Genomic DNA, 16904 nt, shown 5'->3' with positions numbered 1-16904 from the left:
CCCGCCTCTTCGTAGGAGGACTCTCTCCAAACTCCCGGAACTTCAGGGGGAAGTCTCAGAAACATCGAAACTCTCCGGGTTGACAGCATTGCCCGCGGGCCCCCACCCCACGCAGAACCCCAGGACACACACTCCCTTTGCCCAGCCTTTGCTGCCACGTGCTTGGGTTCCGAGGTTCCCAGAGGCCCTGGACGGTGCTGACTGTCCCCAGCCTGACTAGGCCACGATGCTCATGAGGAAAGTGCCCGGTTTCGCCCCGGCCTCTGCTTGGGGGCTGCGGCTGCCGCAAAAGTTCCTCTTCCTTCTCTTCCTCTCTGGCCTGGTCACCCTGTGTTTTGGGGCCCTTTTCCTGCTGCCCCACTCCTCTCGCCTCAAGCGCCTCTTCCTGGCCCCCCGGACCCAACAACCCGGCTTGGAGGTTGTGGCCGATGTCGGTGGCCACCCTCTGGTCCGAGAGCAGGAGCCGGCTCCCAACCCAGCCCCAGCTGCGCTGACCTCCGGTGAGAACAACCCTTACAATCTGGCCGATCACCTCCGCAGAAAAGGGTGGCCGCGTCGCACCCGCCCCACGGGGCTCCGGGAGGAGGCCACAGCGGCTCGGGTCAGTAGCATCGCAGCCCTCAGACCCCAAGAAAGGAACCTCCCTTTTCGCTTTGACTTCAATGCGTTCCGGAGTCGTCTCCGTCACCCGGTGCTGGGGAGGAGACCCGAAGAGAGTAAGGAGCCTCAGAGCCTAGTGCGAGCCCAACGAGAGAAAGTTAAGGAGGTAAGGACCCCCGCCCCTAATCCCATAACATAAATTTAACCCTTGTGTTTCCACCCATTCCCACTGATCCTAATCACTCCCGGACCCTGGTCCACCTAGGCCCTCCAGGTACTGTCTGCATCCTTCTCCCAAACTTCCCCACTTCTTATCCTCTCCACAAACCACATACCCAACCCAGCCCCTGAACCAGCTTCTCTGATCAGTCTTTCCTGTCCAGTCCCCCTGGTGGGCTCCAGTAACCACTCCACCTTCCCTTTGTGGAGGTCCTGGTGAGACTGGAGTTCCAGTTCCTAACCAGGCACCCCTGCCCATGTATGTGCAGACAGGAAGCGACGAATCACACTCATTTTCACTGCTTGTCCTAAGTTCCAACCTCCTTCAGAGCCCGTAGGACCTACTACCAAGAAACCCAGAGTGTGGGGGCTATTTGGTGTTCTGCAAGTATTTCGTAATCCAACCAGCAACCTACAAACCAGAGGATAGTATGCATTCTTGCTAACCGTTTCTACTGAGCTTTAGAGCAATTGTACGTAACCACATGTGACACAGGAAACAATGATCGATAAAGCAGTGGTAATGTTATACAAAGGGGCCCTGGTGGTGTAGTGGTTAAAGCGCTCAGCTGCTAACCCAGAAGTTGGTTATTTAAACCCACCAGCTGCTCTGTGGGAGAAAGATTCTATAAAGATGTACAGCCTTGGAAACTGTATAGAGTAGTTTTACTTTGTCCTTTAGGGTCGCTGTGAGTCCAAATCTACTTAACGGTATTGGGTTTGTTTTTTTGGTTTAATGTTACAGAGACTCTGAGGTTATTGGCTTAATGAAGGAGGTCTTGGATTTGTTCCCTGTAGGGATTGGACCAGGGAGGGATTTGGAAGGATGACTTTGAATCTGAGTCTTAGTTTAAGTAAACAAAAACAAATATAACCTCACCTTGGCTTTAAGACCATTGCCAACTCACCAATGGTGATTAAATATTCTGCTTGGCCACAGTGAGAGTTGCCTGTATATAAGGTTTGTACCCAGCAGTGCAGAGTGGATGCAGTGACACCCCCAGGCCACAAGGGGGCTATGGGCAAACTGTGGGCTAGGGTCTCCTCCCACAGAAGAGAGAAGGTTTCCCCTTCCCCACAGCTCTAGGAGAAGACTGCTTCTGTCAGTACTTCTTTGGTTGCTGTAAAGGAGCTCAGCCCTAATTTCCAGAAAGGGCAGCAGCACGGGTTAGGACACCCCTGCCAAGACCTTGTTGGAGCTGGTGTAGAGCTTGGCTGTTCCTTTTCCTTGTCCAGGCTGTCTTCTTCCCAATGGCCCCGTATCCTCCACTTCCTTCTGCTGCTATTCAGCGGTTCTGGGCTAAGCTCTGTTTAGAGACTGTCTTAACTAGCAACCACAGGGATCTTGTGAAATCAAGATAGAAAGCCACAAAGAATCTGAGTCTTTATTTCCGTGTGTGTGTGTGTGTGTGTGTGTGTGTGTGAATGTTTGAATGTGTGTGCTCTTACTTTCCAAGTTCTTGTTGAAATCTCAAAGGGTAACTGAAAGCTGGAACTTGCAATAGCAAAGTGGGAGGGGGGCAGACATCTGTGTCTCCCCTTTCTTTTAGGGAACTGTAACTGAATACTCACCTGGACCACCTGCAGCTCCCTTTCTCATAACTGCCTGGGAGCACATTAGCCCTTTTAGCCCTTCTGAACCTCCTGAGAGAGTTGAAACTCCCACTGAAATGACATATAAACTTTGTGTATCCGTTTTTTGTAGGGTGTCCAAAGTTGTCATCAGACAGACATTCAAAAGGATCTCCAGAAGAATTAAGCATTAGCTACTGTCCTCCTCAAAAGAGGAGCCTCTGGCCTTCCAGTGCCTTGAAGGAGCTCAGTGCCTTGAAGGAGAGCCTGTTTAATATGATCAGTGGAAGTCTATGTTGGTTGTTGGGTGTCTAGATCTTTCTGTCTGGCATTCCCTTGCACCCTTGTTAGTAAGATGGAGCATTCTTACGTCTGTGGTTGGTAATCAATGCCTGAGCCTCTGTTACTGTCTTGAAGACCTTTGTTGTTGTTGTTAAGTGCCATCGAGTCAATTCCAACCCATAGCGACCCTGTATAGGGTTTCCGAGGAGCAGCTGGTGAGCTTGAACCGCCGACCTTGCAGTTCAAAAGGTGTTGCAGTCTGGTGCATTAACACACAGCACCACACCAGGACTGCTGTCAAATTGGCTCTTCACTCATGACAATCCCATGCACAATAGAGCAAGCTACTGTCTGGTTCCACACCATCCTTGATGATCAGTGGCGCATAGTAACATCTTGATCCATCTGGTTTTCATTGCAGAAGCAGCTCTCTAGACCTTTTTCCTAGCCCATCTTAGCTGCAAGCTCTGAGGAAACCTGCTCATCTTCATAGCAATACACAAGCCTCCGTGGACAGATGGTTTTGCATGAGATACATTAGCCAGGAATCAAACCCAGGTCTCCCACATGGAAGGCAAGAATTCTCCCACTGAACCAACCGCCAGTGCCCCAATTGGATGCTCCTTAGCATGGAAGGATATTGGACTACATACACTCTATTGTGTTGTGAAGTTTCTCATCTCTTCAGGCTTCTTGAGTTTGTTCTCCCCCACAAGTAACATCAAAAAATGTAGGGCATAGTTTTTAGTTTAGCTGTTAGCATGGAGTTGCCTTCCCGGGTATCTCACCTGGATGAGGAATCCATATGACCATTGCTGAAGGATGTCCTTCCTAGTGTTCTTATGTAAATTTCTAAAAATGCCCACCATTTTTGAGAAGTGCCTGTTTTCACAAAAAGGGCTTTTTGCTTTCTTATCTGGTGTGTTTATTTCCAGCTTAGATTGATTAGGCCCCAGGAGCAGAGGTGGGGTAACATCAGATAAAAAGGGCTCTGTACTTTAAGATGAGGTTTACAAAGTGAAAGTCAACAGGAAGAGAGAATCAGAGAAGGTGATAAATGAGAAGACACCCAGACTCTAGATCAGTGAAGTATATTTATGAACCGTTTCATTTGAGAGATGGACACAGCACAAGGTCTGTGCTGATAAGATGGGTTGGAGCAGCGTGTTCTGGGAGTACGTGTATCAGGAAACAAGTCTATCACTAGAACCAACTCTCGTTCCTCACTTTGTGACCTTGGAACCTTGGAGGAGGCAATGTGGTAGACAGAGGAGACCCAGAGAGCACAGATTCAAGTCTCTCCTCAGTCATCAGCTGGCTGAGCTTAGGCAGTCACCTCTTCTCCTTCCTGGATCTTGTTTTTCCTTCTGTCAAATAGGACAAGAGAGGGAAAGTAGGTTGCTTGTCTATATTCTTCCAACACTGACCTCCAAGGTGGACTGCCAGTCAAGTCAGGAACTCCTTAACAATCAGGTCAGGGACTCCTTAATAGTTGGATTTTTCTTAGATCTGTTTTCAGCATGCCTCAGTTCCATGAGTCTAGGACAATGGCAGCATGTCTTGGTGGTGGTGGTGGCCTTAATATTCACTGTGACATGCCTAGCAACTAAGCAAGAGTAGAAACCCAAATAGTTGATGACGTTAATTATTCCCATCACACATGTTGGAGATGAAACATGTTGTTAAATGCTGTCAAGTCAGTCCCAACTCATAGCGACCCTGTATAGGGTTTCCTAGGAGCGACTGGTGGGTTTGAACTTTTGACCTGTGATTAGCAATGCAATGCTTTTTCCATAGCACCACATCAGGACTCAGGAGATGGGACTGGACTTCCCAGGCCTCAGCTTGGGATCATGAAGAGTAAAGATTTTGGTGAGAGTGTAAAGGAGTAACTCAGAAAACAGCTGGCTGGCAGCCTTCCCTTTCAGATGTTACCGTGCTACAAGAAATAGGGAGAACTCAGCCAGAGGTGGCTCTCTTAAGGATTCAAGTTCAAACAGACTCATGACAAATATCAGGAATGAATAGCTTGTCAAGGTTACATCCCAATGAAAGATTTAAAGTCTCCTGCGTCCTACAAATGATGGTTGGTGGCTGATTTGGGGAACCTCAGCAGTCCCTTCCAGTGTTAAAAGGAATTGAGCAGTCTGAGTCAGTGAGAACATTGTACTGGGAGTTGGGGTTGCCCCAGCCTGTACTTTGTTTTTGGAGTCTTGGTGTGGCATTGTAAGATAAGCACTGGGCTGCTAACCACAAGGTCGACAGTTCAAACCCACCAGCCGCTCCTTGGAAACCCTATACAAGGTTGCTATGAGTCGGAACCAACTTGACAGTACTGAACAACCATACTATATTTTACTTTTGGGCAAGTCACAGAAAGGGGTCCCCCTCTGGGCTGACACAGTCCCACTGCATCTGCATTTAATGGGTCCAATGCCATTCCCCTTCCTCTCCCATCTTACACACACACTTATTCAGCCCAGGATCCTTTGCCAGCATGGTTCTAGGTTCCTATCTTAGCTGCTGGTGGTGGTTGTGTACCGTCCTGTCCTTTCCAACTCATAGCAACTCTGTATAAGGTTGCTGAGGCTGTAAATTTTTACGTGACCAGAAAACATCATCTTTCTCCTGTGGAGCAGCTGGTGGATTCGAACTGCTGACCTTATAGCTAGCAGCCCAACGTGTAACAGTTCTGTTTTCTTACTGAGCCTCAGTCTTCCTGGTAAAATGAAATGTTTGGCATCTAGAGGACTCTCCACGTACTCCACCTCCCATATATTTACTAGTTTGTGTATGGATCTGCCCCAGTACCTAGAATAGGTCTGACACCTTAGTAGGGGCTGAGCTGTCTGAATGAACAACTATAATAAAGATTGTTTCTCCCTGAAAGTACCTGGGATTCTAAGGAAGCTCAGAGTCGGGGCTATAGCCAGGGTTTAAAGCTTAGCAGCTTCATGACCTGAGAGCTTTTAGAAGTTGCAGTACATTTCCAAATGTAGGTCTGCCTTGAAGGGAGCAAGGAGGTGGCACCCGTGGGTAAAATCTTTTTTGCCTGGACAGCAGACATCTGGAGGTTGCCCATTGACTTGGCAGGGAATGCCCGGCGCTTCCTTCTGAGGCTGCTTCATTAAAGCCTCCAGGATGTAGCTGGTTATGATAGGTGACCATGTCTGAACAAGTCATCTTGGCAAATGATCTTTACTCCCCATTAATGGGCTGGTTTGTTAGTCATGTGTGGTTTCTCTGTACTCTGTATACCGGATTTATAGTCCCTAGGGCCAGGGACAGGTGGGAAAATTAAAAGGCTTTGTGGTCGTTGTAGCATGTGAATCTGAGCCTGAGAGATGTTCAGGACAATTAATATTAGGAACACCTCCGATTTAAATAGCTTTTCTTCGAAGAGCTCTTGTTTGAGTTGTAAATCCATGGAAGGGCTCCCCCCAGCCCCTGCAATCTTCTCCCTGTCCTTCCATTTCTTTGCTTCAGTTTCTCTCTTGCCCTATTCTGTGATACTCTTAATATGGGTAGGAAGACTAGCCTAGAATACTAGACATCCTTCTCTCTCAGAACTGAGTGCTGCAGATAGAAAGAAGCTTAGAACTTGTCCCCACCAGCCCCCACATGGTTGGCTAGTCTTCTCTCCTTTCATCTGGAGTTGCACCATCGTTTGGGGGAAATTAGGTGTAGGCATTCCAAGAGCAATTGCTTTTCAGGCCTCACATTCTTAACTCTGTCTTTAATGTTAGGGCTAGAAACAAATAGAACGCTGACTTTTAAAAGTCAGCTACTTATTTCACAGTACGGTTAGCAGGGGGGCAAGAATATAGATTCCCTTGCGGTTTCTAGTGTGACTGATGTACATCTGAGCTCAAGAAATGCCTTTTCTCTAGCTTTCCCCGAAGACTGATCCATTACTCCACCAAAAATAAATATTGTGATATATATCAGGCATACTTTGCTCCAAGGGACTTACATCTTTTCTCTTATTGAAAAAAATAAATCAGGCTCACAGGTTGTAAAGTCCCGTGCTGGGAAGCTGTTTGGTAATCTTGGTGGGCACCCAGTCTCATGGGTGTGGGCTCAGGTTTGAGGAAAGTGCCGGCTTCTGCATCAGAAGTTCAGTCCACGTGTGGGAAGGTATTGAGAGGTTTTGGAAATTCCCTCTTCCTGGATTGTTTTTGTAGGCCAGGGAATACTGGATACAGGATTTAGGAGAGTAGTTACCTTAGGCAAATTCAGCCATATTTATTACTTGATTTTAACATAGGGCCACATATGGAACAGGGATGAGAATCCTGAACCAAGGATTATTGCACCTGTGATCCTGGTTCAGAAAGACCAGATTCATCCAATCAATAAGCTCTGCTTGATTTCCTACCAGCCTGAGATCAAAACATCATTTTTATAGGTGTTTGTGTAATTTTGGAAAAAGATACAACACATTCTCTTAGTCTCACAGTCCCATGGGAGAAGCCTTGGTGGCTAAGCATAGTTAACCACAAGGTGGATGGTTCAGACCTACCAGCCTCTACAGAGAAAGATGAGGCGGTGTGTTCCCATAAAGACTTACAGTCTTGGAAATCCGAACGTAGAGCTCTACTTTGTTCTTCCTATAAGGTCACTGTGAGCCACAGTCAACTCGATGGCAGTAGGTGGGTTGGGTCAATTTCCATGATAGATGGTGGTAAGAAACCAAATTGGAGACCCCTTTAAGAATTCTGAAGACTCAAGAGCTGAAATCTAAATGGTTCCCTCTCTCCTTCCTTTCTTCATTGCCACCCCCCTCAACATGGCACTTACTGTGGGATAAAGCCCTGGACCACAAGATTAGGGGTTCAAACCCACCAGCCACTCCTTGGAAACCCTATAGAGGATTGCTATGAGTCGGAACCGACTGGACGGCACTTCACAACAACCCAGGGGAGCTGGTCAGTAGCTGAGGACAGCCTAGTTTCAGTTCTCTTAAATTCTAGAGTTGATCCAGCTGAGATTGCTGTTAACTCACACTGCTTTAGTGTCTCCACCCTGAGAACTGAAAGGACCAAGACCACAGCCACAGCCTGTGTCTTCAGTGTGGTGACCCAGTCGAAAGTGTGTTCTCCCTTCAGAAGGCTGGGTTTTGAGATTTGGCTTGAGAGCTCCCCAGACGAGGCAGGCAGGCACAAGAGCTCTGACTCCCATGGGGGTCTGAGTTGGTTTCTTAGCTCTTCTTAATTGAAGGCAGTTGTCCATCTTTTAGTGCAGTACCTTTAGTAGTATCCATTATAGAAGAGACTGGCATATTGATTAGGGCTCTCTAGATGAGCATTAATTGTGCTTTTATTTGCCAGCTGCTCCACAGGGGACTCTTCTAGGGAAACGATTTCCACTGAACAGCAGCCATTTTCAGTGACTGAATAGTATGAGATTTTTGCCCTCCCCACTGCCCTGGTGTGGCTCTGTGAGCTAATGCATCAGTCTGCTAAGTCATTTGAACTGCAAGGTCAGTGGTTCAAGCTTAACAGCTGCTCCTTGGAAACCCTTTACATGGTCGCTATGGGTTGGAATCAACTCTACGGCACTTAACAACAACTACCCTGCAGGACCAGGCAGTGTTTTGTTCTGTTGTGCGTAGGGTTGATAAGAGTCGAAACTGACATGGTGGTGTCTAATAACAAAAATCCATACCCTTGCCATTTTCTTAAGCATCATCTGCTGTCGTGTGCCATCAAGCTAACTTCGATTGCCACTGCACTGAATCAGTTCTGACTGCTCCATAGGCTTTCCAAAGCTGTAATCTCTATGGAAACCAACTGCCACATCTTTCTCCTGCTCTTGGGTGCTTACCCACTGCATCACTAGGGCTTATTTCTGACCCATAGTGGCCCTATATGACAGAGTAAAACTGTCCCATAAGATTTCCTAGACTGTACTTTTTATGGGAGCAGATTGCCAAGTTTTCCCCCCCACGAAGCCGATGGTGGGTTTGAACTGCCAACCTTTCACTTAGCAGCTGAGCACTTTAACCATTACACCAGTCATTCTTGTTGACTTGGTGTCACCATAAAATCCACTGTATTGTTGTTAAGTGTCATTGAGTTGGTTCCGACCCGTAGCAACCCTGACTGAACAGGGTTTCCGAGGCTGTAAATCTTTACGGGAGCAGAAAGCCTCATCTTTTCCCGCGGAACAGTTGGTAGTTTCGAACTGCTGACCTTGAGGTTCACAGCCCGATTTGTAACCACTATGCTACCAAATCCACTGTGCAATATGGTCATGCCCTGTAGGGATGATGAGTTATGTGTTCTTGTCTTCGTTTTGTGTTCTTGTCTTGTTTTTCACAAAAACCTTAGGATGCAAATACTATTTATGAGGGGGCTTCAAAAAGTTCATGGAGAAAGTCCAATGTCTTTTAATTCTATTTCTTAATGAACTTTCTGAAGCCCTCTCATATTTAGATGTAATTTCGATGTAATGAAATAACATGGATCTTCAAATACATAGTGTGCTGTGTTTTAAGAAATGCAGAAATCCATGGAACATTCTGTCACCTCAGAAAGTTCTCTTCCAGTCAGTTTTCCATCACCCCTCCCCTCCCCTCCCAACCACTGTTTTTATTTCTGTGCCCACAGATTGGTTTTACCTGTTCTAGAATTTCAAATAAATGGATATGCCCCTTATTCAAGACTTCTCTCACTGAGGATAATGATTTTCAAATTCATTCATGTATGTGTATCAGTAGTTCATTTCTTTTTATTACTGAGATATTCCCCACAATTTGTTTAGCCATCCACCTGTTGTTGGACTTATGGGTTATTTCCAGTTTGGGGCTATTATGCATAAAGATGTTAAGGACATTTTATATGTAACTCTTTGTGTGGACATGTTTTCATTTCTTTTCTGTAAATACCTAGGAGTGGAATTGCTAACTTATGATGTAGATTCATGTTTAACTTTATAAGAAACTGCACACACTTATCCCAAATAGTTAGATCCTTTTATAGTCATATAAGAAATCCTGATAGTGTAGTGGGCTGCTAACTGTAAGGTCAGTAATTTGAATTTACCAGCCACTCTATGGGAGAAAGATGAGGTTTTCTGCTCTTGTAAAGATTTGTAGCATCAGAAATCCTATACAGGGTCACTGTGAGTTGGAAATGATTCAGTGGCACACAACAGCCATTACCACCATATTCCTACTAGCAGTGTGTGAGCGTGCTTTATCTTCGTCAACACTTGTTATTGTCAAGCTTTGGAATTTTAACCATGACTTGAGTTAGACACACCTTAGTCTTCAAAGTGACAACTTTGCTCTTTACCACTTTCAAGAGGTCTTGTGCAGCTGTTTTGCCTAATGTAATATGTTTTTTGATTTCATGACTGCTACTTCCATGAATATTAACTATGGATCCAAGCAAAATGAAGTCTTTGACTTCAATCATTTCTTCATTTATCATGATGTTATTTATTGGTTCCGTTTTTGTTTTCTTTACATTGAGGTGCAGCCCATACTGAAGGCTGTAGTCTTTGATCTTCAATAAATATTTCACGTCCTCTTCTCTTCCTACAAGCAAAGTTGTGCTTTCAGGAATCTGCAATCTTGTAGGTTGTTAATTTTATTCATCCTTTCAAAGAACCAGCTTCTTGTCTTGTTGATTCTATAGTTTTTCTGTTTTCTATCTCATTTGAATTCTGCTCTAATCTTTATTATTTCTTTATTTCTGGTGACTATAGGCTTGTGTTACTGGCTTTTTTCTAATTGATGAAGATGTGTTAGTGATATGATTTTGGTTCTCCCTTCTTTTTGGATTTGTGCATTTGTTGCTGTAAATTGTCGTCTAGCACTGCTTTTGCTGTGTCCAAAGGTTTTGGTATGTTGTGTTTTCATTCTCATTTGTTTCTAGGAAATTTTTAATTTCACTTTTTATTTGTTCTACTACATAGTAGCTTTTAAGCAGGGTATTAATTAGTTTCTGTGTATTTGGCTTTATTTCCTTGATCTTATTGTTGATTTCTAATTTTATAGCATTGTGATCTGAGAAGATGCTTTTTGATGTTTTTAAATTTATGGAGACTTGCTTTGTTGCCTAAGACCTGGTCTATTCTGGAGAATGTTCCATGTATACTGGAAAAGAATGTGTATTGTGCAGTTGTTAGGTTGAATGCTCTGTACACATCTATGAGGTCCAGTTAGTTGATTATGTTGTTTAGTTTTTCTGTGTCTTCGTTGAGTTTCTTTCTGGTGGTTCTGTCCTTTTTCACAAGTGGTATATTAAAATCTCCCACTATTATTAGACTTATCTATTTCTGTATTCAATTCTATTAGGGTTTTCTTTATGTATTTTGGGGCTCATTCATTGGGAGCGTAGATATTTATTATGGTTATGTCCTCTTGTTCAACTGACCTTTTGATGTCCTTCTTTGTCGCCTGTGCTGATTTTTGCCTTAAAGTTTATTTTACCAGAGATTAGAATTGCTACTCCTACTTGCTTTTGATTGCTGTTAGCTTAGTATATTTTTTCCCATCCTTTAATTTTTAACCTATTTTTGTCTTTGTGTGTAAGGTGTGTCTCTTGTAGACAGAATATTGAAGGATCCTATTTTCTTATCCATTCTGCTACTCTCTGTCTCTTAACTGGTGCATTTAATCCATTGACATTCAGTGTAATTATTGGTAGGTATGAATTAATTGTTGTCATTGTGTTGTTTGTTTGTTTTGTTGTGGTGGTGGTGCTGCTGGTTTCTTTGTTCTGCTTGCCTCCCTTTGCTGAAGTCCATGTGTTTAGTCTCTTATACTGTCTAAAGAAGGTATCTGAAATGAATAAATTATTGATTTTGCAGAATTCTATCATGCTGTCTCCAGTATCATTTTTATCACCAAGGCCATATGGGTTGGAATTGACCCGACGGCACTTAACAACTATAAGAAGTTGCTTTAGGCAAGTCTGCTGCACAAGACCTTTTTAAAACATTGAAGAGCAGAGATGTCAGCTTGAGGACTAAGGTGCGCCTGACCCAAGCCATGCTATTTTCAATAACCTCATATGGATGCGAAAGCTGGACAGTGAATAAGGAAGACCATGGAAGGATTGAAGCTTTTGAGTAATGATGTTGGAGCCATGGGCTACCAAAAGAACCAACAGAGATGTGTTGGAAGAAATGCAGCCAGAGTGCTCCTTGGAGGCCAGGATGGCCAAACTTCGTCTTTCATACTTCAGACATATTGTCAGGAGGGAGCAGTCACTGGAGAACTTTGCAGTTTGACACATTAGCCCACAGTGCCACACAAGGACTCCATTCCAACCCATAGCGACCCTGTATAGGGTTTCCAAGGAGCAGCTGGTGAGCTTGAATCACCAGCCTTGCAGTTCAAATGACTTTGCAGTCTGACGCATTAAATCACAGTGCCACACCAGAACTCTGTGTTGTTGTCGTTGTTGTTAAGTACCATGGGGTCGGTTTCGACTCATAATGACCCTGCTCAGGGTTTCCAAGGCTGTAAATCTTTATGGGAGCAGAATGCCTCTTCTTTCTCCCGTGGAACCGCTGGTACTTTCGAACTGCTGACCCTTGAGGTTGGCAGCCAGACTCATAACCACTATGCTACCAGAGCTCCTTAGGACTCCATGTAGAGGGCTTAAATATCTTTTATTAAGTACATCTCTTACTATTTTATATCTTATGCTATTGTAACGAAATTACTTAAATTTTTATTTTCTAGTTGTTTGTTGCTAATACATAGAAATATAATAGACAAAATAGACTTTTGTATATTGACTTCATAATTTCTAATAATATAAACAGTAATAGATTTTTTTGTAGGTTAGTTAGGATCCAGTATATATATATATATAATTCTTCTTGCTTTCCCAATGTATGCCTTTTATTTCTTTTTCTTGTTTCATTGCTCTGATTGGCGCTTCCAGTACAATGATGTGTAAGTGGTGAGAACTGATCTATTTGCTTTGTTTCTGATTGCAAGGTAAAGTCATTCATTCAGTCTTTCTCCATTAAGTATGATATTAGCTGTAGGATTCTTTTTAAGTTTTTATTGTGAGTTATGTGATAGCTGTAGGATTTTTGTAGATTCCTTATATCAGCTTGAGGACGTTCCCATCTTTTCTTAGTCTGATGACAGTTTTTCTTCAGAACTGGGATTGAATTTTTGTCAGATGCTTTTTCTGCTTCTTTGGCGTGGATCAAATGGTTTTCCTCTTCAATTTTGTTAATGTGGTGAATCTTTTTTTTAAAAAAGTTAAATCAGACTTGCATTTTCTAATATTTTGTTACGGATTTTTGGATTTATATTCAGGTCCTGGTGGCACAATGGTTAAAAGTGCTAGTAGGCTGCTAACCAAACAGCCCCATTGGCAGCTCGATGGGAGAGTGAATACCAGTCTGCTTCTGTAAAAATTCACAACCTTGGAAACCTTATGGGGCAGTTCTGCTCTGTTCTATAGGGTCTGTATGAGTTAGAATCGATACAGTGGCAGTGACGTTGGGATTTTGGGGTTAAACTTATGAGAGATATTGTTCTATAGCTTTTATGTAAAGCCTTTGTTTGGTTTTGGTACCAGAGTTTATGTTGGTCTCATAAAATGAGCTGGAAGTGTTTCTTTTTCTGAAAGAGTTTATGTGATATTAATATTATTTTTTCCTTAAATATTTGATAGAATTCTACATTTCTGAGCTACATACAGGGTATTGTGAGTTTTTAATTATGAATTCAGTTACCTTAAGCAGACAAATACGAGGTTATTCAGAATTTGTATTTCTGGTGTCAGTTTTGTGAATTTTTTTCCTATAAAAATTTTTTGACCATTTCACCCAGGTTGTAGAAGTTACTGTAATACAGTTGTTCCTAGGATTCTCAGTCTCCTTGATACTGCAGGATAATACACTGGATCATAAGGTCGTTTGAATGGCAAGGTCAGTGGTTCAAACTCACCAGTTGCTCCTAGAACTGACTCAATGGTACTTAACAACAACAACAACAATTTTTATTTATGGTATTAGGTATACTCGCATTTAGAATCATTGTGTTTTTAGATGAAGTGACACTGTTAAACTGTAAATGTATTTCTTCATCTCTATTAACAGTCTTTATCTTGAAGTCTGTTTTGTCTTAAGTGTCTAATAGTGTTTGCATGGTACAAAATTTTCCATCCATTTATTTTTTAACTCATCTGTGTTTTTGTCATTGAAGTTCATTCTGGGTCTTACTTTTTTATCCAGTCAATCAATGTGTGATTTTAATTAGTGTTTATCCATTTGTATTTATATATTTGGGTTTAAATCTTCTATATATATATCACTTTTTTTTTTTATTAGTTCTGTGTATTTTTCATTCTGAAATTAATCAAACATGTAATCAAAATGCATTGATAATTACTGGTGGTTGGTATGTCAAAGTTGGAAACACCGAGGAAGGATTAATCGTTGGAAAATAATGGCTTTGTTGATAGAAACAACATTGGAGAGTACGTGATAGAATGTTGCAAATCCAATGGCTTATTCATTCCAAATGCCTTTATCAACAGCATAAACGGTGACTATACAATACCCTTTCAACAACATACTTACAGACCTTGCCAGACCGGATACATAGGAATGAAACCAGCTACAGCTGTCAAAAGAGACAACAGAGGAGCTCAATATCATCAGTCAAAACAAGGCCAAGGCCAACTGTGGATCAGACCATCAATTTCAAGTTCAGGTTGAAGCTGAGGAAAATTTAGCTCTCCACGAGAGCTAAAATGTGACCTTGAGCACATGTGTATGTATGTGTGTATTGATGTGCAACTACGCTACCAGAGCTCCTTGAGTATATCCCACCTTGCTCATCTCAAGAACAGACTTCATGCATTAGATACTAATGACCAAAGACTATATGAGTTATGGGATGAAAAATATGTATATATGCATGAAAAAATCAAAAGTTCATTGAAAAGACAGGAAAGAAAGAAAAGTCCAAAATAGGTAACAGAAGAGACTCTTACATTTGCTTTCCAGTGAAGAGATTTTAAAGCAAATGGGAGAAATTAGGAAGTAAAAAATCTGAACAGAAAATTTCAAAGGGCAGCTCGAGAAGACAAAACCATGTATTATAATGAACTGTGCAAAGACCTGGAGCTAGAAAACCTAAGGGAGAAACATGCTTAGCATTTCTCAAGCTGAAAAATTGAGGAAAAAACATAAGCTTCAAGTTGAAATATTAAAGGATTATATTGGAGTCATGGTGTGGAGCTGTAGGATAAGTACTGGACTACTAACCACAAGGTTGGAACTCCTTGAAAACCCTGTAAAGAGTTGCTGTGGGTCAGAACTGACTTAATGGCACTTGGCAACAACACCAAATGGGCAAAATATTGAATGATGTAGAGAAGCATCAAAAGAAGATGGAAGGAATTTGTAGAGTCACTGTACTAAAAATAATTGATGGGTATTCAGACATCTCAGGAGGGAGCATATGGATGCTCAAGGAGGTCAAGAACTAATGGTATTGAAGGAAGAAGTTCAAGCTGCACTGAAGGCATTGGCAGAAGACAAGGAACCAGGAACTAACCAAATACAAAGTGCAATATTTCAACAAACTGATGTAGTACTGGAACCACTCACTAGTCTAGACTAAGAAATTTGGAAGACAGCTAGCTGGCCATCCATCTGGAAGAGATCCATATTTGTGCCCGTTCCAAAGAAAGGTGGCCCAAGAGAAGGTAGAAATTATCGAATAGAATCAATATCACATACAAGTAAAATTTTGCTGAAGATAACTAAAAAATGAATGCAGCAGTACATTGACAGGAAGCTGTCAGAAATTCAAGCCAGACTCAGAAGAGGACATGGAAAGAGGGCTATCATTTCTGATGTCAGATGGATCTTGACTGAAATCAGAGAATACCAGAAAGATGTTTTATTAATAATGATGCAACGGCATTTGACTATGTAGATCATAATAAACTATGGATAATATTGTACAGGTTCCCCCAGAACACTTAATTGTGCTCCTGGGGAACCTGTACATAGATCTATAGGCAGTCATTAAAACAGAACAAGAAGATACTTGTTGTTAAGAGCTGTCGAGTCAATTCCAACCCATAGCAACCCTATGTAGGGTTTCTGAGGAGCAGCTGGTAAGCTTGAACCCCCAACCTTGTGGTTCAAACTGACTTTGCAGTCCAGTGTATTAACCCACAGCGCCACAACAGGACCCCAAGGAGATACTAAATGGTTTAAAATCGGAAGAGATGTGTGCCGGTGTTGTGTCCTTTCACTATACTTATTCAGTTGGTATGCTGAGCAAATATCCCAGAAATTATTCTATGAAGAAGAATGTGGCACCAGGATTGGAGAAAGTCTTATTAACAGCCTGTGATATGCAAGTGACACAGCCTTGCTTGCTGAGAGTGAAGAGGATTTGAAACACTTAGTGATGAAGTTCAAACACTACAGCTTTCTTTTTTGAGTTTAAAGAATTTATTCAAGATTACACAGTTAATATATGGAAGACACAGGATTCAAACCCAGATATGTCTTACCCCAAGCCTGAGGTCTCACAGATAAACTTCTACCTTTTAGATTTATGGTTTTCCTTCATTAATTTTTTTTTTTTTTTTAATTCAGAAACATAGTAAACATACCAACATGTACATGAACTATAAATGTATAGCCGGGTGGATTATTTTCTTTATGTATTTTAAACCGTTTTTCTTGTAAATTGAGTGAAAAGTTTACAGAAAAACTTTACAATCAACAAATCCTACATGTTGTTTCATCTCAATGATTGCAATCCCCTCCATGCAACAACAGTGATCCCGCTTCCTCCCTGGGGTTCTGATTTCCATTCCACCCACCTTCACATCCCATGGTGACTTCGTCCTTAGGTCAGTGTTGCCCTTTTAGTTTTGAGTAATTGAACATCCCATGGTGAGCAGACCTCGCTAGTGTTGTCCCCTTGTATACCGATGTACTGCTTGGCTGACAATTGGACCATGAGGGTGAGTTTCTTTCCAGACTTAAAGAGTGTTCACGGGTCATAGCCTCAGGTTTCTCCAGTCTCTTCCTGACCAGTAAGTCTGGCATTTTCTTTAAAGTAATTTTGAGTTTTGCCACACATTTTCTGTTGCTCTACGTGGGCTCTTCTTTTTTTTTTTTATTAAATGTTTTTATTTTGGATTGAGTGAAAGTTTACAGGGCACATCATCAGCTTCACATTCAACCATTCATATAGCTTGTTTCATTACATTGATTAT

At 42.3% G+C, this 16904-nt stretch overlaps 1 protein-coding gene across 1 annotated transcript in view; it reads left to right on the top strand.

The window, feature by feature from the left end:
- The first annotated feature begins 226 nt into the window (after positions 1-226).
- Positions 227-16904, top strand: part of MAN1C1 (mannosidase, alpha, class 1C, member 1) — a 207165-nt gene continuing 190487 nt past the window's right edge. Inside the window, exon 1 of the mRNA XM_006862276.1 lies at positions 227-766. Within this exon, the coding sequence (XP_006862338.1) occupies positions 227-766 (540 nt within the window). The remainder of the gene's footprint in view (positions 767-16904) is intronic.

Source organism: Chrysochloris asiatica, unplaced genomic scaffold (assembly GCF_000296735.1).
Source record: "Chrysochloris asiatica unplaced genomic scaffold, ChrAsi1.0 scaffold00047, whole genome shotgun sequence".
Taxonomy (NCBI): Eukaryota; Metazoa; Chordata; class Mammalia; order Afrosoricida; family Chrysochloridae; genus Chrysochloris; species Chrysochloris asiatica.
This window is presented reverse-complemented; position numbering and strand designations above follow the sequence as displayed.